General features: G+C 41.4%; 1 protein-coding gene across 4 annotated transcripts in view; it reads left to right on the plus strand.

Annotated features, from left to right (window-relative positions):
* Nucleotides 1-25,903, plus strand: part of LOC131949602 (multiple epidermal growth factor-like domains protein 6) — a 61,173-nt gene that overhangs the window by 26,316 nt on the left and 8,954 nt on the right. For 2 of the 4 annotated variants that reach the window (XM_059311444.1, XM_059311445.1), the window contains exons 4-11: nt 303-1,742; nt 2,059-2,208; nt 3,186-3,274; nt 4,026-4,623; nt 6,713-6,844; nt 21,054-21,209; nt 21,683-21,832; nt 25,021-25,159. In XM_059311444.1, the coding sequence (XP_059167427.1) occupies nt 303-1,742; nt 2,059-2,208; nt 3,186-3,274; nt 4,026-4,623; nt 6,713-6,844; nt 21,054-21,209; nt 21,683-21,832; nt 25,021-25,127 (2,822 nt within the window). In that variant the 3' untranslated portion in view covers nt 25,128-25,159. Of the gene's footprint in view, nt 1-302; nt 1,743-2,058; nt 2,209-3,185; nt 3,275-4,025; nt 4,624-6,712; nt 6,845-21,053; nt 21,210-21,682; nt 21,833-25,020; nt 25,160-25,903 lie in introns of those variants that run through there. The other 2 variants (XM_059311446.1, XM_059311447.1) reach the window with 2 other exon arrangements.

Below are 25,903 nucleotides of genomic sequence, written 5' to 3' on the forward strand. Positions count from 1 at the left end.
TTTAAGAATACAAAACACTTCCTACGTTATTTATTTGACTAAACAATAACAAAACTAACGCAAAAGTCGACATGATTTCTAAATAACTAGATGTGCATGACGTTGTATTGCAAGAAAATATCTATAGATATCGTACAGAGATCGAATGTAGTAAAACCCCAGCTGAATGTTGCGTCTTATTAATATCCCTTAGATGTAATTTCTAATTAACGAGATGCATGATGTTTTATTCTACGTCCTATAAATGTCCTTGAAACTGCTTGTTTGTATTTGTGTGTTCATTTTCCCTGTGTGGTTTTTAGATGCTTCGCCCAACAGCACGGGTCGATGGCTTTGTGTGTCAAGGTCACTGGGCGATCCGTGTCATGACGACAGCAGCTGTGCCGACATCGAGAACAGCGCGTGCCAGAACACGTGCGTGTGTCAGCCTGGGTATGTTGGGGTCGGCAGACGGCGTTGTTCCAGACGAGAGTCTGGCATTAGAACTCTACACGAGGGCATCTTCTCGACTCCACCCCATCATTATAAGAGTGTTCTCATTGCCCCGCCCACTCCTTATAAGGACATTCTCTCTACCCTGCCCACTCCTTATATGGACATTCTCTCTACCCCACCCACTCCTTATAAGGAAATTATCTCTCACCCACCCACTCCTTATAAGGAAATTCTCTCTACCCCACCCACTCCTTATAAGGAAACTATCTCTCCCCCACCCACTCCTTATAAGGAAATTATCTCTATCCTATCCACTCCTAATATGGACATTATTTCAGCTTCATCCCCTCTATATAAGGACTTCCTCTTATCCCCACCCCGTGCTTACCTTTACCAAAACAAACACCCCCTTTCAAATGATGAACATGCTCGTCGCCCTCGGGCAGTGACGCCCAGGGCGTTGGTTACCGCTCCAACCCGCCCATTGATGACGGGCGCAGCGTGCAGCACGCACCAAGACTGCACCGGAATGTGCTACGCCCCCATCTGCGCGTGCTCCCGGGGCACGTGCTTCGACGCGGCTCTGGGCGAGATGGAATGCGAGAGCGACGTAGACTGCACCGTCGCCAACAGCGTCTGCAGGCAGCAGTCTTGCACGTGCGACGAGGGCTACTCGGAGATGGACGTCTACACGTGTCGCTTTTACCACCTGGGAGACGGTTGCTATGACAACAGCCTGTGCGCCAACTCCGTCATGCACAGCATGTGCGTGAGCTTTAAATGCCAGTGTCAGGACACCTACTACCAAGACGACGCCAAGACCTGTCTTTTAAAAGGAACCGGATGTAGTTCCGATTCCCAATGCGAGAAACAGTTTCTTCATAGCTTCTGTGACGTCGACGGCGCATGTCAATGCGTTATTGGTTACCGGAAGAACGCGGTCGGCGCATGCGCGCCAGTGGGTCTCGGGGATCGCTGCGTTAGTCAGGAGGAATGCAACGTCACGAACCCACACTCGGAGTGTTTCTTCAACACGTGCGTCTGCGTCCCTGGGTACTCACCCAAACACAGCGACCAACTAGTTCCGGGTCAAGCCACCTGCCTGCCCACGACCTTGGGGGACGCATGCACGAGCTCACAAGACTGCTCACTGACGATACCCAACAGCTACTGCGGTGTGTGTGACCAAACGTCGCCCGACCCCCTGTGTGTAGACGCATGCCGTAGGTTAATGCACGTGTCTAGCCTGCCTACTAACTGCTCACTCAATGCATGTTTGTGTAAAGATGGTTTCCTAGAAATGGCAGGTACGTTTTTTATTTTCACATTAGTCATGTCTTAGGTAGATCAAGCTTTTCTAATTTTTTAGACATGATATATATATATATATATATATATATATATATATATATATATATATATATATATATATATATATATATATATATATATATATATATATGAGTGTGTGTGTTTGTGTGTTTGTGTGTGTGTGTGTGTGTATGTATGTATACATAGGTATGCACATCTAATGACAAAAGCTCATTGAAATGAGTTTAACACCAGTCCTTTTGATATTCAGAAATACAGTATACAATGTTGTACAACTACTTTATCTCCTAGGAAACCAATGTGCTCCTCGCGTCCTAAGTGATCCATGCACGAACGATTCGGATTGTTCTGTGCACGTGCCTAACGCAGTCTGTGTGAGCAAAAGATGCCGCTGTGGTGGAGGCTATTTGCAGACCAGAAACAACACCTTCTGTCCACGCAGTAAGTTTGACATGCGCACTAGTCTTACAATACGGTATCGAGTCGAGGTTTATCGGTATCGCTGTTGCAATAAGGATAAGGGTCTGGATTGTACATATGACTCGAGCTAGGATGAAGGATAACTGTTTTAGCTTGGACCAGAGTTTAGTTTAGGAGCTGGATTATAGTTAGAGTTACGATAACGATATATGTCAGAGTTTAGTTTAGGAGCTGGGTTATAGTTAGAGTTACGATAACGATATATGTCAGATTTTAGTTTAGGAGCTGGATCATAGTTAGAGTTACGATAACGATATATGTCAGAGTTTAGTTTAGGAGCTGGATTATAGTTAGAGTTACGATAACGATATATGTCAGAGTTTAGTTTAGGGGCTGGATTATAGTTAGAGTTACAATAACGATATATGTCAGATTTAGTTTAGGGGCTGGATTATAGTTAGAGTTACAATAACGATATATGTCAGAGTTTAGTTTAGGGGCTGGATTATAGTTAGAGTTACAATAACGATATATGTCAGAGTTTAGTTTAGGAGCTGGGTTATAGTTAGAGTTACGATAACGATATATGTCAGATTTTAGTTTAGGAGCTGGATCATAGTTAGAGTTACGATAACGATATATGTCAGAGTTTAGTTTAGGAGCTGGATTATAGTTATTACGATAACGATATATGTCAGAGTTTAGTTTAGGAGCTGGATTATAGTTAGAGTTACGATAACGATATATGTCAGAGTTTAGTTTAGGAGCTGGATTATAGTTAGAGTTACGATAACGATAGTATCAAAACAAAATAAACGATATGTTCAGCTTAAATAGAAGTTTTATATCATTGATTTTAAAAATACAACCTTGAAACAGCGTCCCCTCGTACTTTAAAGTACCCCCGTCCAGAAGAAACATTTTCTTAAACAAATTATTTAATACTGTCATTAAATTATTTTTCGATTTCGATTAAAAAAATTTGTTTTTGTTTTTAGAGAAGATCGGCGACTTCTGTTACACAGGTCCAAACGACGACTGCAGTAAAGCTGTTGACAACAGCGTCTGCACAAGAAATGGAACTAAGGTATGAACATCAGAACTTGTAGGCTTGCTGCATTTTGGGCTGGATTTTTTTTTTCGTCGTTTTGGTTTGAAGAACATAAAATTTGAGCTACGTCACATTATCTACCCCCTTGACAACTGGCCTGGCTAACATGTTTTCCACTTACATTACCTAACCACCCCCCCCCCCCCTTCCTTGACCATTGGTCTGGCTACCTCTACGGTTACTTTACCTAACCATGTCCAGTGAGTTACTGACTCGCGGTCGGTGTGGTCGAGTCTGTAAAGCTCATGGTTGCTAAACCGAAAATTCTCGAGTTCGAACCTTCGGGCAGATGAGGCTCATTAGCTGGGGACAGCAATTCTTCAAGGAGAGACAACTCCAAAATCAAACAACTGCTGCTTTGTAGTTTGTTCTTGGTTGGACAAAGGCTATGGAAGCAAATCTAAAAAGAAAAGCAGGCTGAAATCAGAGTCAATGGCCTCAATGGCGCATAACCAGTTGTCGCGTATACTTAATTGTGTTGGAGGGGATCCTTTTCAACACTAAAACTAAGAACGAAGAAGAAAAAAGAAGACTGACTCGCGGAAAGGAAACGCTGTTGGTTGTATAACTGATCGTGTTAATAGTTCCTATCTCAAGGTCACACAAACGTTTGAACTCTGATTTGTTCTCCTAGGTACGTCTGAAGCAAAAATGTTTTTTTATTTATAAATGTCTCTATAATATATTCCATATTTAAATGTGTAAATAATTTTTAAACATCTTGTAGGCCATCTGCCTTTGTAAATCTGGCTACCAAGTTGACGCCAGCATGACACTGTGTAGACGCCGGCGAATCAGGGAGCAGACATGCGCAGTGGACCTAGACTGTAGAGACGCTGTCAACATGAGCCACTGCGCATCGGGCGTTTGCGTCTGTGACCATGGTTACGCGACTAACCTTGACCGGGACGCGTGTCATCGGATGCGTCTCCATACCGACACCTGCACGGCTGAATCGGAATGCTCCACCGCCGTAGACTACAGCACGTGTGTAAATGGGAAGTGCGCATGCGTGTCCGGTTTCTACAGTGAGAACAACAACACGGGGTGTTTAAAAAGAAAGATCGGCATCGGAAAATGTGATGTGCATGTGGACTGCAGTGATGCAGTTAACAACAGTGAATGTAGAGGATTGTGCAGGTGCATGTCAGGATATATGACTAGAAATGACGACGCCACCACATGTCACCGCCGTGTCATTTATGACAACTGCACCCTTGACACTGACTGCAGCGACGCTGTAGCAGACACCATATGCAGAGGACGACGATGTGTTTGTAGCCTTGGGTTTTATGCCTCAGCCGACAACACAACATGCATTAAGAGTAAGTAGATTCTAGATTTAGGTATAAACTATAAAGTAAAACTACATCGAGTATAAAATAAAGGGTTAATTTTTTATTACAATTATTGTAAAAAAGGTTTTTTTTTTTAAATGCCGCCCCCCCCCCCCTTCCACTTGTCATATACTGACATTTACCATAACCCGAATCCGATTCCCCACCCCGTTGCCCCTTAGTATTGTCGAACCCCAACGCAGTGGTTTCTATGCTGTGAGGCGCGCACCAATTTCTGGTGGAGGTGCGAAAAGTGTCACGAAAATGTACAAACTACAAATAAGTAAATACCTTGATCTAGATCTATATCCTAAAACTTTTATTTCTCCGAAGATATTATAAAACTTCGTATGTGGTGTACCGACCGTTGAGTCCACATTACATAGTCTTAAGCTGATTCCTTCCTTTCACAATAGTTCGATCACCGCCAGTTCGTTTCTTTGACCAAATGTAGTTTAGGTTGGCTCGCAGAAAAATGCGCAAACGGAAAATTGCGCAAAAAGAAAAATTGTACTATTACACTTTTAGTGTCGTCATTTTTCGTCGAAATGTGTTTTATTATGCTATAGTGTACATGATGAAAGAAGGTCTCATTTAAATTTGTGGGGTTTTTGGTTAAAGTAGAAATTATTTTTTATGAAAAAGATACATGAAATCAATTCTGCGAACAGAGGAGACAGTAGCAGAGATAAAATATTTTAATCGCAGCATTTCCGATGTGTTCGCATCCTGCTAGGCTGAACTGTTCGGCGGGACACTGAAATAACACTGTGACAAAATATTCCTGTCACGTCTCCAGCTTCTATGGCCGCAGATCAGTTAAAGTGACTGGGTAGGAATGAAATAAGATAAAGGGCGGTAACCAAGATAGCATTGATGAATGAGAGAAATTGAGTTATCGGCCTTACCGCCACCAAGCCAGTATTACAGCAAATGTTTACTTACATTATATTGATAAATCTGAAATTAATTATATACATGCCTGCATGGCTAATTCTATTAATTGCCATTGAGCATCTGACTTGAGTGAGGGTGACACCATTCATGGGGGTGACACCAAAATAATGGTTGAATGGCTTATCAGAGATATGCACCTCATTAGATACAGTGTAAGACCACCCCGGATGGATGGGACACGTATACATATGTGACATAAAGATACACATGTCATCTTTAACGGAGGGTGGGGGTTACTGGGTTACTGCGCCAGGAGCTGTTCCACTGCCAGTGAAAGTTTTTGGGAGGGGCGCAATTATATTTTTTTTGTCCGTACTCCCCCCACCCCCTCCTCGAAGATATGCATACAAAAATATGGGCTATGTCGAAAACTTTTACATAGATGTAAAGGTTCTATAAATAGACATTCAGACATGCATAAAAATAAATATCCATACGAATAAACGCCGATCTAACTAACTATATATATATATATATATATATATATATATATATATATATGTGTGTGTGTATATATATATATATATATATATATATATATATATATATATATATATATATATATATATATATATGTATATATATATATACAGGGGCGTAGCGAGGGGGGGGGGGGGGGCGGGGGGTGCGGACCGCACCGGGTGACACCATTTAGGGGGGTGACACCAAGGCAAAAAATAGCAAAATATATAGAGAAAAACTCGAGGGGGGGGGGGGGGGGTGGAAATCGAAAGTTTGAGGGGGGGGGGTGCAAATCGAAAACTTGAGGGGGGGTGCAAATCGAAAGTTTGAAGGGGGGGGGGGGTGCAAATCGAAAGTTTGAGGGGGGGGGGTGCAAATCGAAAATTTGAAAGTTTGTCCCTGGGAAGGGTCTCTATGCCTCTGGGGGGGGGGGGGGGGTGACACCATTAAGTGCCGCACCGGGTGACACCCGACCTCGCTACGCCACTGTATATATATATATATATATATATATATATATATATATATATATATATATATATATATATATATATATATATATATATATATATATAAATATATATATATATATGTGTGTGTATGTGTGTGTGTGCATAAATGAATATGTATAGATTCTATCAATGTTTCTGCCTGACAGGAAAACTAGGTGACAGGTGCAGCTTCAATTTAGATTGTCAAATGGTGACCGGGTCCAGTGGTTGCGCCAATGGTACTTGTGTTTGTAGCCAGGGCTATGATGGGCACGCCAACAGCACTCAGTGTGTCAAAGGTACGGAGAGCTTTAGTTCTTTTTTGTTTCAGACAATGTCCATGTGTTGGACAGTTCGTCTGTTGGACTATTGTGTCGTTTGTTTGACGATTGTGTTTTGTTTTGGGCCGTGCTGTCGTTTGTTATACCGTTGTATCGTTAATTAGACCGTTGTATCGTTTACATGTTATCTAGTTTACTCTTAGATGATACTTAAAAAAAATCATCGGTCACTTTACATACTTTACATGTATCAGTATATTTATAGATAAAATACTTAAAAAAAACTTTTTAAAAAACCACGTTTTTCTTGTGGACTAAAAAGTAGAAAATAACTATTTACATACATTTGATGACAAAAAACGTGGGTCGGGCAGATGGGTCGGGAAATTTGATGGTGAACGTACCCACGTTTTTTGTCATCAAATGTATGTAAATAGTTATTTTCTACTTTTTAGTCCACAAGAAAAACGTGGTTTTTTAAAAAGTTTTTTTTAAGTATTTTATTTTCTCCTTTTTAGTCCGTTGCTACACATGAAAAACGTGGTTTTTAAAAAAGTTTTTTATATAGTTTATTTTCTACTTTATCTAATGACTTGATTAAGTATGAATTGACTAAGTGTTTATAAATACACGGGCTAAAAAAATCTTGAGCGACCAGGATTCGAACCTGGGTTGTCGCGGCCACAACGCGAAGTACTAACCACTATACGATCACGGCCAGCGCGCTCACATCGATTGGGGCCGAAGTAACTGTGTCAATAAGCCTCCAGTCTTGTCGGTATCTTTAGAAATCATGTCCTCAATTTTATGGTCCTTTGGGCGTAATTAAATTAAGCTAATTACGGTCTCTAATTGCTAGTTTTTATGATTGCATCTGAAATTGTTAGGCGAAAGTAGCCTGCATGCCAAATTTCAGAACTATAGAACAATCAGAAGTGGGCTAATTTTCGATGTCAATTTTAACAACAAACACACAAACGCGAAGCTGAGTTAATAAAAACGTGTTAAAAATGTACATTTATACACACACAAACTCACGTACACATACACACACACTCTCCCTCTCACACACATGCACGCTCGCAAAATTAAATGTATATTTACCAGAGGGAGAAGTAGAAACTATGCATATTCGTATAATTTAATAAGTTGAAAATACAATGGATGACGAGAATGGGGGAAATAGCCCCCCCCCCACCCGAAGAAAAATTAAATAAACTTTTACCAGTGACCAGTGTTCGCCCCCCCCCCCCCCCCCCCCCCCGACCGAAAATATTGTGCCCCGCCCCCCCCCCCCCCCCCGCATCTCGCTACGCCTCTGGGGGACTTATGTAACCGGGCGCCGACCTTAGGGGGCGCCAAAACGGGTTGGAAAAACAAATTGAAAGGTTGAAGGGGGGTGCAAATCGAAAGTCTGGGGGGGGGGGTGCAAATCAAAAGTCTGAAGAGGGGGTAAAAATCGAAAGTTTGTCCACGGCCGCTGGGAAGGGTCGCTACGCCTCTGCTCCCCCCCCCCCCTCCCCCGGATAAGAAAGTCTGGAAGAAACACTGGGTAGGCGTGTAGATATATAAGCATGAGGCGTATTCCAGAATAAAACTTCTTCGTTCTTATTAATGTGTCTACATTGGAGGGTCACACAACTAGACCATCACCACAGAAAAACAGCATAGTCGTCACCAACCCAACAAACACTCCGTACTGTTTTTTTTCTGAATGGGGTGTTCTAGCATCTAGGTATAGACCTCGTCTGTTGATACCAAGTGGTCATGTAAAACATGCTCAATATTTACATCAACCTAGGCTTGATTCACGTATACTGGCTACCTCAGGTATACAGGCTACCACAGGTATACTGGCTACCTCATGTATACTGGCTACCACAGGTATACTGGCTACCTCATGTATACTGGCTACCACAGGTATACTGGCTACCTCAGGTATACTGGCTACCTCATGTATACTGGCTACCACAGGTATACTGGCTACCTCATGTATACTGGCTACCACAGGTATACTGGCTACCTCATGTATACTGGCTACCACAGGTATACTGGCTACCATAGTATACTGGCTATTACAGGTGTACTGGCTACCACAGGTATACTGGCTACCACAGGTATACTGGCTACCTCAGGTATACTTGCTACCACAGGTATACTGGCTACCTCAGGTATACAGGCTACCACAGGTATACTGGCTACCTCATGTATACTGGCTACCACAGGTATACTGGCTACCTTAGGTGTACTAGCCACCACAGGTATACTGGCTACGACAGGTATACTGGCTACCATAGGTGTACTAGCCACCACAGGTATACTGGCTACCATAGGTATACAGGCTACCATAGGTATACAGGCTACCATAGTATACTGGCTACCATAGGTATACAGGCTACCATAGTATACTGGCTACCACAGGTATACAGGCTACCACAGGTATACTGGCCATATATATATATATATATATATATATTATATATATATATATATATATATATATATATATATATATATATATATATATATATATATATACCATGATCCTAACTGGTCCCCTTTTTATTGCTGAGTTAACGATGATCTAGTCACCGTTTGTACCATCATCTTTACCCTTATGTGCCCAGGTTAAGTCCTAAGCACCCCACTGTTATGATACGGTGTGATAAAATCGTGGAGCATACAACTACTAACCGATAGTCTTGCATTCGAAGCCCTCTTCAAGTCCGTAGACGTCCCTGAGTCCACCCAGCTCTGATAGGTACCTGACTCACTTTAGGAAAAATAAAGGCGGCTGACCACGCTATTTTTTTATATGCCGAAGCCATAGAAACAGGTAACTTTATTTGCCCCATGGACCGTCAGGTTTGAAAGGGAACTTTACTTTTATCGCACTACTGTTAAAAAATGGCGGATGTTTTGTCTCCCCAACTCCCCCCCCCCCCCCTCAATTACATCGATTGGTTTTGATCCTACGCTGTCTGATAATGCTCGAATATCTTGTAAAACGAACTGTATTCACAAAGCAACAGACGATGTGGGCACTCATCAGACAAACCAGCGCTCACCACATTGCTCGGTTCCTGTAAGTGGCGAGACAGTCTGGAAGCGCCGTGTGTAAGGTGCTAGGTCTGTGAGCCATTCGCTCCTCATATCTTGTTGTAACTTGTTAAGTGGCGGATCTACAACTACATTTGTCTGGATCTTTATATCTTCATTGTTAGATTTCGTAGATTTTTAAAAAATTTCATCGGTGGATATTGGTGGATGTTTACACTAACATTTGATGATGTTGGTGGTTTTTTATAAATAACATTTGCGGATGTTGTGGATTTTAAAAATTCTGTGGCTAATACAGTGTATTTTATTTTCCGATCAGTTAATTATATGGTTGAATTTTATGGTTTGAAATGTGGTTATTTTGTTCGGTTCGTTGGTCTGTGTCTTTTACCGAATGATTTTTTTTTTAATAAGATGAGTTCTAAAATGTATTAATCGGAGAGGGGGAGGGGGGTACATAATAAGCACGCGAAAATTAATTTAGCTAACCTATGTATTTAAATATATAATTGTTGTATGCTCAATCTTTCAGCTTACGGAATTCGTTTTAAATTCACTTAAATATTTCGAAAAACAAAAATGCGTTTATTGCAGGCGTGGGTCGGAATCCGTTTTTTTTTTTTTAAATTAACGCTTTTATAAACAGTTTTTGCTTACAATATTTAGATAGCCATCTTCATCTCGGTTCTGATATTGTTATTAGTTGTTAAAAATATATATTAAAAATAAACTGCATATGTGAAATTTTATTATATAATACTCAGGCCCATGTTGTAAACCCAATGAACGGAGTCTTTATTTCCATTCAAAAAGCCGGCTGGTGTTCCCCAACAACTGGATGCTGACCGCTTATCGCCCGAGTGTTGTTTTTTTTTGTGATATCAAAGACACTTGTCAATTCTTTCTGTCTATCAAGTGTCACATAACTTGGCCCAGGCCGGAAATAACTAGTTTTGTTGTGTTTGAATTTAAAAATATATTGTGGGTATATAGTGATCACGTTTCGGAGCATGTTGGTGTATTAGTGAATACAAGTTTTAGTTTCGTTTTGAATGAGGTTTCTGTCATGGTTTGGTTTATCTCAGTTTAGGAAAATGGAATGTGGGCGTTTGAAAATCTGGCTTCAGTAAAAAAATATGTAATCTTTACACACAAACACAAAGGCGGTGTTGTCGGATTATAGAGCGTACGACTACTTACCTGAAAGTCTCAGTTCCTACACAGGACTAGAGTCAGTTTAGGTACCTGACTCATTTTAGGTAAAGATAATCATCCTCATCTTTTCCCGTTCGTTCCAAAGACACGCTGGGCAGATGAAGTATAGTTCATCTGCCGAAAACTGTTTCAGAGACCTCGGCATATAGTGGATAAAGTGATCAGCACTATGCCCAGCCGCTTTTGCTTTCCCTAAAGTGAGTTAGGTACCCATCTTGAACCCGGATTCGAACTCGAGACTTTCGGTTAGCAGTCTAACTCTCTACCGCTAGGCCACGCCGTCCCATGAAAGTAAAGATGACTGGACGTATGCTGATTACATATGCTTATACCGAGGTCACCGAAAAGGTAAACTTTACTTTATCAGCGCGGGTAACTGAACACAAATCATCTATATCTCTATATATAATTCTCTTCTGGGAGACGCTAGAAAACAAGCTGTAAGCGCGCTCCCTACCACCCCCACCCCTACATGGTCTGGTGAGCTATGGTTCACGCTAAATGTTTACAATCATAGAGCCGTGTTTAGTGACTCCTATTAGGGGCAGATAATTAAGTTTGAATCTATTTTAAACTTAGGGGAGGTAATTAAGAGGAGGCTGCTTTCACGGGAGGGGGGGGGGGGGGGGGGGTGGGGGTTGTGGGAAATGAAGGTGGGGGGGGGTATCGTCCTTAACGACCAATTGATAGTATTTTTAAAGCAAATATTTTCAGTGGCAGCATTGGTACTGTCGAATTCACAAATTATGAATTACTGAAAAGTAGAAAAAACAACAACTAAATAGCGGCGTATGATATGCCGCGGGTCGGCTCGTTACTGAATAATCTTCATCATACAGCGCAGTGTATGATCTATTTTTTATCTAAGTTTAAATTTTCCAATGGCGTAGCGAGGGTGGGTACAAATTGGGAGGTGGTGGGTGGAGCTGCCGGTTTTAACAAAAATATTAACAAATTTGTTTTGTACGAAACAAAATAGTGAAATTGGGGTGGAATGGGTCGGGGGGAGGGGGAAGGATCAGAGCTGAGATTTTTCTAAATTTAACCCTGCTGTGCAAACAATTCTCCGGTCTCGTTAGACCCATCAAATAGTGAAATAAGACAGGGCCTTTGTCTTACTACAGTCTTACCTCAAGCGTCTCGAAGACGGTGGTTTCACACCTTGAGGTAATTTATTTAATTAAAAAAACAGATTGAGCAAGCTCGTGATCCACACCTTCCGTGTAATTAAGATTTATGTCAAGGGGACTTTGGCTTTTTTTTTTTTTTTAAATCTGGAACCCGTTGCCTCATATACAAGCTGCTACTCTTTTAATACATGAAGTTATATGTGGGAGTTTTTTTTTGGAACTAATATTAAAATAGTATTTGGAGGGGGGGAACCCTACCCTTACTCCTAGTAACGCCTCTCCAGAGGCGTAGCGAGGGCGGGGCGGGGTGTGTGGACCGCACCGGGTGACACCATTTAGGGGGGGGGGGTTGACACCAAGGCAAAAAATTGCAAAAAATTGCACAAGAAAAATGCTTTTTGCCAATTGCATTAATGATTAATTATGCGGCATATATTTAAATTATAAGCCTATGTTGGCCGACACACACATGCACACACACACACACATACCCTTATATATACTTTGTTTCTTGTGGGGGGGGGGGGGGGGGGTTGGCACCATGAAGACCCGCACCGGGTGATACCCGACCTAGCGACGCTACTGCGCCTCTCTGTTGAGAATTTGAGTCATAACGGCTTCAAACAAGATCACGTGATATGTATACCCATGCCTCAACGGGGTGTCGTTCTTTGTTCAGGTGTGACTGGGAAGTGTATGATCTACCCCGCACACCTGTCTAACCATTCTCTCCCCCGTGTCAAAACGTCAGTTCCGCTATTCGGAGTGCGAGGTACACAGCGAGATGTAGCCGTCAATATTTGGGTGAGATGAGTGGGATGGGTTCAACCAGTTACCGAGAGGTGAAGACTCACATCTAATCTACCGTAAAACCAGTCCAGCTTTGAATAATCGGAGTCTATAACTTGCTTGTCTGACAATTGCTGATACTGCTTTTAGAAGATTTTTTTTAAAATGCGCATTTGTGATTGTTGTGGAAATCTTTTTAAGATCTTTTTGTTGGCTGTTATTTATTAAACGGTTGCTAAACCAAAAAGTCTCGAGTTTGAACCCTCGGACAGATGAGGCTATACCAGGGGTCGGCAACCTTTTGAAGCGGAAGAGCCAAAAGTTACAATTTTCAAAATTTTTTCCTCGCGAGCCGCAGGTTGCCGACCCCTGGGCTATACAGCTGGGGACAGCCACTCTTCTAGAAGAGACAACTCCAAAATCAAACAACTGTTGCCTTGTAGTTTGTTCATGGTTGAACAAAGGCTATGGAAGTAAATCCAAAAAGAAAAGCAGGCTATAACAGAAGTCAACGGCCTAAACGGGGCATAACCAGTTAACACCTTATACTTAATTGTGTTGGAGGGAATCACGTCCAACATTACAATTAAGAACGAAGAAGAAGAAGAAGCAAAACGATATTTCCCGTTTGAGAAACGAGGCCCATTAGTCAGTTCTGGCAGGATTGTTTAGCTAAGGGGTCTCCAAACTACGGCCCGCGGAGATCTTTTTGTCCACGAAAAAAAAAACCGTTTGTTGGAAATGGCTGAGAAACTTGGCCCAGAAAAATTAAAGACATGAATGGAAGAAAATGGCCCAAGAACTGAAATTTGATAGTTAATGCGGCCCTCGGACTGAAAAGTTTGGAGACCCCTGGTTTAGCTCATAAAAGATATACAATGGCAGGGGCAGAAGTGGAGGGGGTAGGCCCACTTTTAGGCGAAGCTTGTTGTAGATACGCCATCACATGCAAGCTATTTGTGTATACATTCTGCATTCTATGTGTTCTGCTACCCCGTTCTGGAGTGCTGTTAGCTGGCAGCAGACTTGACAAAAACGTCGACAACAAACAAAAAATGTTCATAATTTATCTCGGTAACAGCTGTACCACTGTCGTCTGGTACTGCTAGTCTGCTGTGGGTACCACCACCCCCCCCCCCACCTGTACCACTGTTGTCTGCTAGTCTGCTCAAGGTACCCCCCCCTTGACTGCAACTGCTAGTTTGCTCTGCCCCCCTCCCCTATCCCGTAGTTGCCTGCTACTGTTAGTCTGCTCTGGGTACCCACACCCCCGCGCCATTTTTGGGTGCACGATTTCTGTCGGATTTTATGCGGAACTTCTCCAGATGAGCCCCGCCAAAACGTTACCCCCCCCCCCCCCACCCCCACTACGAAAAAAATGTGTATTAAAAAAAAGGATATGAAATTTGTACGTTTGATTTTTAACCCTAACCTAACACTTACCATGGCCCTAACTCTAACCTTAGAGGAGCCTAAGTAGGTCAAGGTTCTTCTTCTGCATTAATTTGGAGCTGGCAAAAAAATGGCGGGACTTAACTTTTCACCCTTGTACTACTTACATTAGTGACGGGGCTTATCTGGACACGATTCTTGTATACCAGTTTTATTTGGGTACTCAGCCTGTTTACGTAGATTCGATACCAACACCTTTCGTTTCCTGTTGTCATAGACTTAAGTATTTTGATCTCTCATGGTCGTCATTGGAACAGACCAAAAGAGTGTATTGTAATCGATTACTTATATCGCAAGCGACAAAAATCATTGCGTTGTAGTTGTGGTTGTATATATCTTCTTGATGTGAATCAGTAATGAATCTTGCGCCAACTTAAGTAATATCTTTTGGTGAAAATTAGTAAACCTATAGGCCTAGCAACTTTGAATCTCAGAACCTTAAAATAATTGGTTTGATGAATAAAGAGTAATAGGTTTTTATTTATTCATACTTTTTAAATTTGATGTGCATTAGAGTTAAGCTAAATGGTTTAGTAAATAACCAGTAAAATATTTTTATTTAATTTTCTTTAATTGGATGCACATTAAACAATTTAGCTAATTAGTTTATTAAATACACATTAATTGTTTTTTATTTAATTAAAAAAATGGATTTGCATTAAATAAATATGCTGCACATTTGTTAGTCGCTGTTTTGTTTTGCACATGAATAGGTTAAGATGGCTGTGTCGGTTTACCATTAATTCTACACCTGCAAACGTAGGTAATGAATATTTTAATTAAAACCGTATGTGACTACGCGTGTGGTCGGCCAATCTGGATGTAGCAATGGAGGGCACACACTTCAATAAAGGTAACGCAACCGAAAATATCAACCGTAATAACAGAACTTGATTCATCTGCCCTGCAGTTTAAAAACATAGTTGAGCGATTCCAACACACATCAAACATAACATTTAAACTCCATAAAGATACGTGTTTCTAAATCAAGTATTTACCATGGTCATGTACGTGTGAGTCCGTTTAGATTTTTTACAAAGATAAGCCTTCTCTTATCTCCCTTTAAAACGGCTTTTATTGACATCAACATGGAGTTATCTCCCCGTTCCTTGATTATAGCCCTTTATTCCTGCTGTTCTACGCTTAAAGCAATACCCTTTAATCTCTCAAAAGTTGAGTTAAAAAAGCCTTTCATCTTATTCATTATTATTTCTAAGGTTGCATATTTACACGAAACAAAAGGCGGGGTTTCCCCTTATCTAGGAAAATCAACTCTAATCGCTTAATTGTTTATATAATGTCATACATTTCTTTCATGTTATATTAATATAAGCTTTAGGATCTTTGAATTTTTATTGTCTGTACAGAGAGCTTATCGTGATAGCTAGTGAAACACCATATGGTAGAAGCAGAATAAAAAGCAGATTTGTAATTCTAGACAATTGAAGAAGGCTTAAAAGGAGATTGTTGAGCCCTAGATTTTGGCAGACTAAAAAGCAGACTTATGTAGCCCTAGAATTTAGCAACAGACTAAAAAGCAGACTTGTGTAGCCCTAGAATTTAGCAACAGACTAAAAAGCAGACTTTTGTAGCCCTAGAATTTAGCAACAGACTAAAAAGCAGACTTTTGTAGCCCTAGAATTTAGCAACAGACTAAAAAACAGACTTCTGTGGCCGTAGAATTTAGCAACAGACTAAAAAGCAGACTTTTGTAACCCTAGAATTTAGCAACAGACTGAAAAACAGACTTATGTAGCCCTAGAATTTAGCAAAAGACTAAAAAGCAGACTTCTGTAGCCGTTGAATTTAGCAACAGACTAAAAAGCAGACTTTTGTAGCTCTAGAATTTAGCAACAGACTAAAAAGCAGACTTTTGTAGCCCTAGAATTTAGCAACAGACTAAAAAGCAGACTTCTGTAGCCCTAGAATTTAGCAACAGACTAAAAATTGTTTTTCTAGCACTAGAAGCTGAAATTAAATTTAAAATCATGTTGAAATAACAGTTGATTGAATTACTTCAATCACCATTAAAATCCAGGTAGCCTTAACTACGGACTTAAAATTTAACAACAAGATAAACTTAAATTCTAGCAATCAAAGAAGCTCTGTTTACCTATTATTAAACTAGACAAAATGACAAAACAGTTTAAAAATGGTGCCCTCGCATCGTTTTACCACAATAGCTGTGTTAAAATTAATTAACTAGTCAATTAGTACAAAACATTACGCTAATTATCGTTTAGCATCCCGAAGCCCCAAATGGATCCTTCTTTTCCCTAACCTAAACAAATGTAGAGTTATCCACCTTTCTATCCTGTAACTCTATTCTCTCCCCTGCTTCACTTGGTACGTACACAGATGTCTGGGCTGTGTTTATCAAATCAGATAAACAGAAGGGATGTAAACAGGCCATTGGCAGATCCAAGCTTTAAAATATAACAATAATTAGACGGAATACAAACAACCCTTTCAAAACCGAATTCTTGTTTAAGAAAATCGAAAAGTGTTCAAAATATGGTAAATCAAACTTGACCAAGTAAATGAACTGCATTATGAATCGTTTAAAATACTTTTAAAATAAAGATCTAGAAATTTAATTCTAATGTAAGTTAACTTGATTAGGATTATGGTTAGGTTAGTAGGAAGTTCAAATAGACATTTAAACTATTATCATTATATAGGCTTTATATTGTGAGGTGGGAAGGGAACGGCGTTTATATTTTAGATTTGTGGGATGATGCGACACTCAAGGGCACCCGAGGTGCGGGGGGAGGGGGGGGGGGAGAATGTTAAGAAGTGTGACGTAACATCTGTATTAAATTAATTTCAATAGGGTCAGGAAAACACGTTAATTTAACTTTAAACAATCGGGGTCGGTAAATAAATGCTTAAGACAAACTTTTCAGTCCGAGGGCCGCATTGACTATCAAATTTCAGTTCGGGGGCCAGTTTCTTCCAGGCATGTCTTTGATTTTTCTGGGTGAAGTTCCTCAGCTATCACCAACAAACGTTTTTTCCGTGGACAATAAGATCTCCGCGGGCCGGATGAGAGGGCCGCATCCGGCCCGCGGGGAGTAGTTTGGAGACCCCTGGCTTAAGACAACACAATAGTAACTGATAGTGGGGTGAGACAGTGCTAGTTGATATCTTATATTAGCGCTCATTTATATCATATATTGTATAACCCCTCCCCCCCCCCCCCCACACACACACACGCACTAAATCGGCCCCCATAAAAATCCCGACATTCAAATTTTTTTTTAGCAATGGTGATTTCTAGAGAAGCTAATAACTGTAACTTAACGCGAGAGAGATATCATTTTTGGGGATCTATGTTAGAGGTATTAGCAACCTCCCCCCTCCCCCCACTCTTAACAGCCACTACTCATACCACTGGCACAAAAATTTCTTGTACTGCAAATTGTAAGAATCAGACTTACATGTAATCTCCTTCTTTAAAAGAGTAGTTTGGAAAGATGGCTACAAAAATGTATGAAACATTTCACAGACGTTCTATTTTTGGAGAGTGGGTCAAAATCTTCAGTTCCATAGTGAGTCATCTTCTAGTCATTCTAGCTTCTGATCTGTGGATCCTCTGTCAGTTTTTTAAAATCATCTGTCAGTGGTTCTATCTTGTTTTTTTTTATCATCTGTCAGTCGTTCTATCTTGTTGTTTTTTTATCATGTCAGTGTTCTATCTTGTTGTTTTTTTTATCATTTATCAGTGGTTCTAGCTTCTGTTCATTGAATCTCCCCCAGCGTGGTGGTTACACTACAAACAAATGTAGTTTCTTAAATAAAATAAAACAGTTTAAAATGTAGCTGCGTACAACCACGTACTACAATTAAAATTGGGCATGAAATGTATACAGATCTAATGTAGTCACAAGGGCATGCTACGACGATGAAGTAGTTACAATGACATGCTACATTTAGAGAGTACAATGATATACTACACTAAGAATGTAGTCACAATGACATGTTACAAAGTAGTCACAATGACATGCTACACTGTGAAGGTAGTTACTGTGACATGCTACAAAGTAGTCACACTGACATGCTACCCTGAGGATGTAGTTACAATGACATGCTACTCTAACAGTGTAGTCACGATGGCATGCTACATTTAGAGATTACCATGACATGTTATAATCAGAATGCAGACACAATGACATACTAGATAGTAGAGTCACAATGCCATGCTACAAAGTAGTCACAATGACATGCTACAAACTAGTCACAATGACATGCTACAAAGTAGAGTCACAATGACATGCTCTCTCTCCTGGTGTCACCAGGTTCAAACCTGCAGTTGTTTGGGTGCAGCGTGTCAGGTGTATTAGCACCTGACCCCTGACCCCTTCAACCTCCCCAGGTGCAATAATAAACCCAGCCTAGAGTTTATCAAACATTGCACGTCCATGAAATGGTCTCGGGGGACTCCGGGATACCCTTGCCAGATGTAAACAGCGGCTGTTGTTTAGCCAGGGGCGTCCCTGCCACTGCTGGGTGTAAACAAGGGTTGTTGTTCAGACAGGGGCGTCTCCATCTGGTGGTTGTTAGGGTTCAGGGTTGGAAGGTGGTTAGGCTTAAGAGATGCGTTGAGACGTGTGTTTATGGGTGTTACTTTTGAGGATTATTCACATTGTTGTGAGGGGGGGGGGTGATTAGTGAGGGGGGGGCTACTTAATTTGGGGAATTACTCGCTTTGTTGTGGGCGGGGTTTGGGGGCGGGTACTTTTGGGAATGATTCTTATTATTCTTGTTGCTGTGGGAGGGGGTTTAAGTTTGAGGATGACTCGCTTTATTCATGAGCGATACCAACTTTTGGACATCCCTCGAAATAACCAATTGTGGGTCTGGTACTGTTTCTTGCATTTTTAACTTTTCGAATTTTCCGTTTCCCGCTCATTTTGTTTTAGATTCTACCTTTTAGTCAATTAAGCCTGTGTATAGAAAATATCTGTTTTTAATTGATTGTATATGGAAATTACCTCTATGTAGTTTGTTTGTGTTATGGAACTATTGTCTTCAAATTAAATGTGTAATCTGGAGTGACTTTATTTTAAAAAACTTACTTGGGATACTTTTCGAAATTCTTCCCATAGACTCGTATAAAAAACATATCCAAGTAAACCTTTGCTGATTTATAGCTGATTTATCGCTGATTTATAGCTGAACTAAACAGCAGCACAAATAGAGAAAATTGCAAACATTTAACTTTATTTATGTAAATATCAGTGATAATTTAAAATGGAATGAAATAACGGAATTAAACGTTCTAGATTGTCTAAAACGACTGCGGTGTCCCTATAAGAGTAAAGGATGATGTTTTAGGAGAGAATTTTATTGAGGATATTCTAGACTCGTCCATGATCACTGACGTTGGACCTCAAAGGAATAACCAATTAACAAACTACGACGTAGAGAAACATGCTCATTTGGTTGTTCCTGACGGTTTTCGTCATTTTACAATGTCTTGCCGCACCAACTTCCGGCGCGGCTCTGACGTCATGGGAAATGACGTCACCTGATCCACTGACATCCGGCACATCTTCAGAGCGTGCCAGCCATGCTGGACTGGCATTAGGATATCACGGTCTTGTCCGTCCTAAAATAGTCGTCAAAACGGCACGAACACCACAACACACGACCGCAGTTACACCACAACACACAGGTACAACACCACAACACACAGGTACAACACCACAACACACAGGTGCAGAACAACACACTGGTACACCACAACACACAGGTGCAACACCACAACACACAGGTACAGAACAAAACACAGGTACACCACAACACACAGGTACAGAACAAACACACAATCACAAATACAACAAACAACAATACGACCACACACCAACAGATACAACACGATACACATCCACCTGTACAACTTAAGACTAGAGGAGCAACACACCCCACGAGCACAGGTAAATAAAGACATTGCAGGTTTATTAAGTCACATGTAATTAATGTAAACTCGATCGTTTATATATATATATATATATATATATATATATATATATATATATATATTATATATATATATATATATATACATATATATATATACATATATTATATATATATATACATATATATATATATATATATATATATATATATATATATATATATATATATATATATATATATCCTCCTGTTGTACTACAGTTACCCTTTCCTCCCCTACACTTGTATTACCTTGACTCCCCTACACCTGTATTACCTTGACCCTAGACCTCTATTACCTTGACCCACCACCTCTATCACCTTGACCCACCACCTCTATTACCTTGACCCACCACCTCTATCACCTTGACCCTCCACCTCTATTACCTTGACCCTCCACCTCTATTACCTTGACCCACCACCTGTATTACCTTGACCCACCACCTCTATTACCTTGACCCACCACCTGTATTACCTTGACCCTCCACCTCTATTACCTTGACCCACCACCTCCCTTGACCCACCACCTGTATTACCTTGACCCTCCACCTCTATTACCTTGACCCTCCACCTCTATTACCTTGACCCTCCCCTCCACCACTATGTTTTGACACTTGCAGCCCCCGAACGCCTCGGGTCGGAGTGCGAATATGACGAGCAGTGTAGCACGAGATTCCCGTCCAGCATTGGCCACAGCACGTGCAGTCCCGCGACCTTGACCTGCGTGTGTCCTAACGGCACCTTCGTCTCCAGAGACGCCAAGGCGTGTGTAAAACGTGAGTACTTTCCCCGGCCATGACACGGGTTGTGTTGATGTTTTGTTTGGTTCATCACCAAAATATGAGCCACAACAAATACGAGGGGCTGAATGTAAGACATTATTGAACTTCGTGTGGAGATTGTATGTGTGTTGTGTGTGAAGATGGTGTGTGTTGTGTGAAGATTGTATGTGTTGTGTGAAGATTGTGTGTGTCTTGTGTGTTGGTTATGTGTGGGATGGTTCGGTTTGTGGTTGACTTAAAACAGATTGCTGTCACAAGTCTAATCGCCGTAAAGCATTTGTCCATCCATAACACAATCTTATCTACCATGACACAATCCACTATCCAATCTAACACAATCCACTATCCACTCTAACACAATCCACTATCCACTCTAACACAATCCACTATCCATCCTGACACAATCCACTATCCACTCTAACGCAATCCACCACCCACCGTGACGGTTGCTCCACCTCTTCCACCAGTCCCCCAGAAGATCGGTGACTACTGCGCAGACGACACCCACTGCTCCAGAATGGCTAACAACACGATCTGCAATACCACCAGCATGACGTCATGGTGTCAGTGCGCATCAGGCTACTTCCTGGATAACAACAGCAGCGCGTGCCATAAACGTAAGTCAGACGGAAGTTGCAGCCGCCAGCGCGCGCCACTTTTCTTTCTTGTTGCCAGAGTTTCTTTCAGGCATCTCTTCGGGGGGGGGGGGGGGGGGGGGGAGGGGGAGGCTCCACACCCCCCCCCCCCCCCCGAACGAAATGAAATTTATATAGAAAACATCGTTTTAACCGCTGTCCGACGCTTCCCCCCCCCCCCGGAGAAAAAAGTCTGGAAGAAACACTGATTGTTTGTTATAATAATTTAAATGTGTTGGGATTTTACCCGTAGTCCTTTATTTAGTCACTGAAACTTCTAAACCCTATAACATGGACCCAGAGTTTCTTTCAGGCATTTCTCCGGGCAGGCGAGTGGCACTGACCTCCCCCCTTCCCCCTCATACCCTTTAGAGCAAGTCCATTGCGCACCCTTTGACGTAACAGAAAACATAAGTTAAATAGAAAATGTATGCTTTAACCAGTGTCTGAGCCAGATTTAATGGATCCCTCCCTCCCCTTGGGAAAAATGACTGAAAGAAACCCTGACCAGTGTCTGAGCCAGATTTAATGGATCCCTCCCTCCCCTTGGGGAAAAATGACTGAAAGAAACCCTGACCAGGGTCTGAGCCAGATTCAATGGCTTCCCCCTCCCTCAGGAAAAATATCTGACAAAAACCCCGGGTCGACCGTGTAGAAAACATTTTTTTCAAACAAATTCAAAACAAGGACGTCAAGTTCATTTTTCCGTAACCACGGCCACAGGCCTCGCGAGGCGGGGGTGGAGGGTGCGGACCGCACTGAGTGACGCCATGTAGGGGGGGGTGACACCCAGACAAAAAAAAAATGCAAAATGTATACAATAATTTTTTTTTGCCAGTTCATTGAATGGTTAATTAGAGTTAAAAAGTATTCCAGGTACATAATGACCATCCCGACGAGGGGTGGGGGGGGGGGGGGGAGTGGGGGGAGTGAGACACCATGACGTAAACATACAAACTATAGATAAAACAATGTTACACTCAGCTGTATAAACAACAGACTATAGATTACCATCATTAGTATTAGATGTGAACTTTTTAAAGCTATTACCTTGGGGGGGGGGGGGGGGGTGACGCTAACTGAAAAATTTACAGAGAAAAAAAGGGGGGGGGGGGGCGGGTGACACCATAAGATGCCTCCACCGGGTGACAACCGACCTAGCGACGCCACTGAATTACGCTTAGCTGTGTGTTCACTAATTCTAGCTGAGTACCCATCACACCTTGAGAGACTCTGGGACCCTCTCGAGTCTGGGATCCGTATTAGAGCAACTCTGCCATGCTCGTCGTTGTCACTTATTTACCAATCTAGGAATTTTTACTTAAAAAAAGAAAAAGTATAGTAAATACTATAAATTGTGTCAAAATATTAATTAAATATTTTATTTAGAGACAAACTACTTAAGTTTAAATTAATAAATAGTGTCAAAACATTGATTTAAATTTTATTTTTAAGACAAACCGCTTGATTTTAAATTAATAAAAAGTGTCAAAAGATTAATTAAATATTTTACATAAAGACAAACTACGTAATTTTAAATAAATAATTAGTGTAAAATATTAATTAAATATTTTACTTAAAGACAAATTACCTAATATATTAATTACGTATTTTATTTAAAAACAAACTTCCTCTTGTCTAGAGTTAATCCACAACAAAGTCACTCTATAGTTAGTTCATAGAACCTAAGATAACATGAAATGAATACAGATCATCTCTGCTACGAGCAAGTATCAAAGGGCGAATAATAAAAGCACTTGACAATTGGCTAGAGTTATCTCGCGTAGGAACGTGAATGCGTCCATACCACTTGACGCGATCTCTCGGTACAGGTGGGTTTGTGATTGCTCCCAGATTTAAACCTTGGGCCCCTAGTCTTGCTACAGATGGGTTTGTGATTGCTCCCAGATTTAAACTTTGGGGCCCCCTAGTCCCGGTACAGATGGGCTTGCTCTATACATGACCTTGGGCCCCTAGTCTTGCTACAGATGGGCTCGCTCTATACATGACCTTGGGACCAGTGGCGTAGCCAGGATTTTTGGGCCCCTATGCAAAAAGTGTTAGTGGGCCCCTCATAGGCGTAGCGACCCTTCCCGGCGACCGGGGACAAACTTTCGATTTGCACCCCCCTCCTCAGACTTTCGATTTGCACCTCCCCCCCCCTCAGACTTTCGATTTGCACCCCTCCCCCCTTCTCAGGCTTTCGATTTGCACCCCCCCTCAAACTTTCGAAAAAGGGCCCCTATTTGCCTTGGGCCCTATGTCTTGCTTACGCTAGCTTTACAGTAGCTACGCCACTGCTTGGGGCTCCTAGTATTGGTACAGATGGACCAGCTATTGCATTGCTCCCCAGATTTAAATCTTGGGGCTCCTTGTATTGGTACAGATGAACCAGCTATTGCTCCCAGATTTAAATCTTGGGGCTCCTAGTATTGGTACAGATGGACCAGCTATTGCATTGCTCCCAGATTTAAATCTTGGGGCTCCTAGTATTGGTACAGATGGACCAGCTATTGCATTGCTCCCAGATTTAAATCTTGGGGCTCCTAGTATTGGTACAGATGGACCAGCTATTGCATTGCTCCCAGATTTAAATCTTGGGGCTCCTAGTATTGGTACAGATGGACCAGCTATTGCATTGCTCCCAGATTTAAATCTTGGGGCTCCTAGTATTGGTACAGATTGGCGACTGATTGCTCCCAGACATGAACCTCCAGAGGCGTAGGGAGGGGGGGGGGGCAGGGGGGGGGGACATATGTCCCCGGGCGCTGACCTTAGGGGGCGCCAAATTGAAAGTTTGAGAGGGGGGCTGTAAATTAAAAGTTCGAGAGGGGTGCAAATCGAAAGTTTGAGTGGGGGGGGGGGGGGGTGCAAATGAAAAGTTCGAGGGAGAGGGGTGCAAATCGAAAGTTTGTCCCCGGCGCCGTGTAGGGTCGCTACGCCTCTGTGAACCTCTCTGTGTTTCTTTCAGACTTTCTCTCTGCGGTTGGGGCGACATTGGTAAAAGTATATTATTTTTAATATAAATTATATTTTGTTCACCGGGATGGGGGGGGGGGGGGTAGACAGTCTTCACATGACATGCATTAAATTTTATCTTTTTGTGTTTAACATGCTGGTTTTGTTTTTCTACAACCCCCCCCCCCCCCACCCCCCACACCATTCTACAGTCCCAACAGCTCTGGGTGACGTGTGTAATCAAAATGAGCAGTGCAGCGTCAACATTACACACAGCTCGTGTGAGCGGGGGCGTGTGTACTTGCCGGTATGGTTATGAAAGAAAGAACACGGACAACCGCTGTACTGAAAGTAAGATTTAAAATAGACTCTTATATTTTGTTAAGTACATTTTTAAAGCATTTAATTTATATTTTATCTTTTTTGTAACTATTTAAGGAGGCTTTTATATTTTGTTAGAACTCTGTTAAGTAATTTTTAAAAATTATTTATAATTTATCGTTTTTTGTACTTGTTGTTATTTTAGTTTAGAATTTATGGACGATCTTGCCTAGGCAAGTGGTATTAAGGGGGTTGGCTCCGGGAAAAAAACGAGGAAAAAAACGTATTAATTACTAATCCTTTTTTTTTAAATTTATTTGTGTACGTATAAGTTAGGGTATTTAAAGGGAAATATTTGCATGTACCAGGGACGCTTCTAAAATTTACCCACGAATTTTTTTCCAAGATGGCCGCCGTTTCCATGGCAACTATATTTTCAAAAGAGTCTCTGATGCTTGCACATATTTTCCTTTAAATACCCTAACTTAGATATCCACAAATAAATCAATAAAACGTTTTAATTAAGAAGTTGTTTTTTTTCTGGAGCCTACCCCCTTAAGAATAGAGGGGGGGGGGGGGGTTATCCACAAATGACGTCACGCTTTTTTGACGATTTTTTTTACCTCTCCCCCCCCCCCCCCTTTCTTTTGTCACACATCGTCTCAAAAGCCAGACCCCTCCACTAAAATGACGTCACATCTCAGCGTACTAAACCCTCAAAATTGCAGTTTAATTTTTCTTAAACCAGCTATTTATTGACTAAGCTCAGTCAGC

The sequence above is a fragment of the Physella acuta genome, unplaced genomic scaffold (assembly GCF_028476545.2).
Source record: "Physella acuta isolate Inbredline_101_S28 unplaced genomic scaffold, ASM2847654v3 ptg000704l, whole genome shotgun sequence".
Taxonomy (NCBI): Eukaryota; Metazoa; Mollusca; class Gastropoda; family Physidae; genus Physella; species Physella acuta.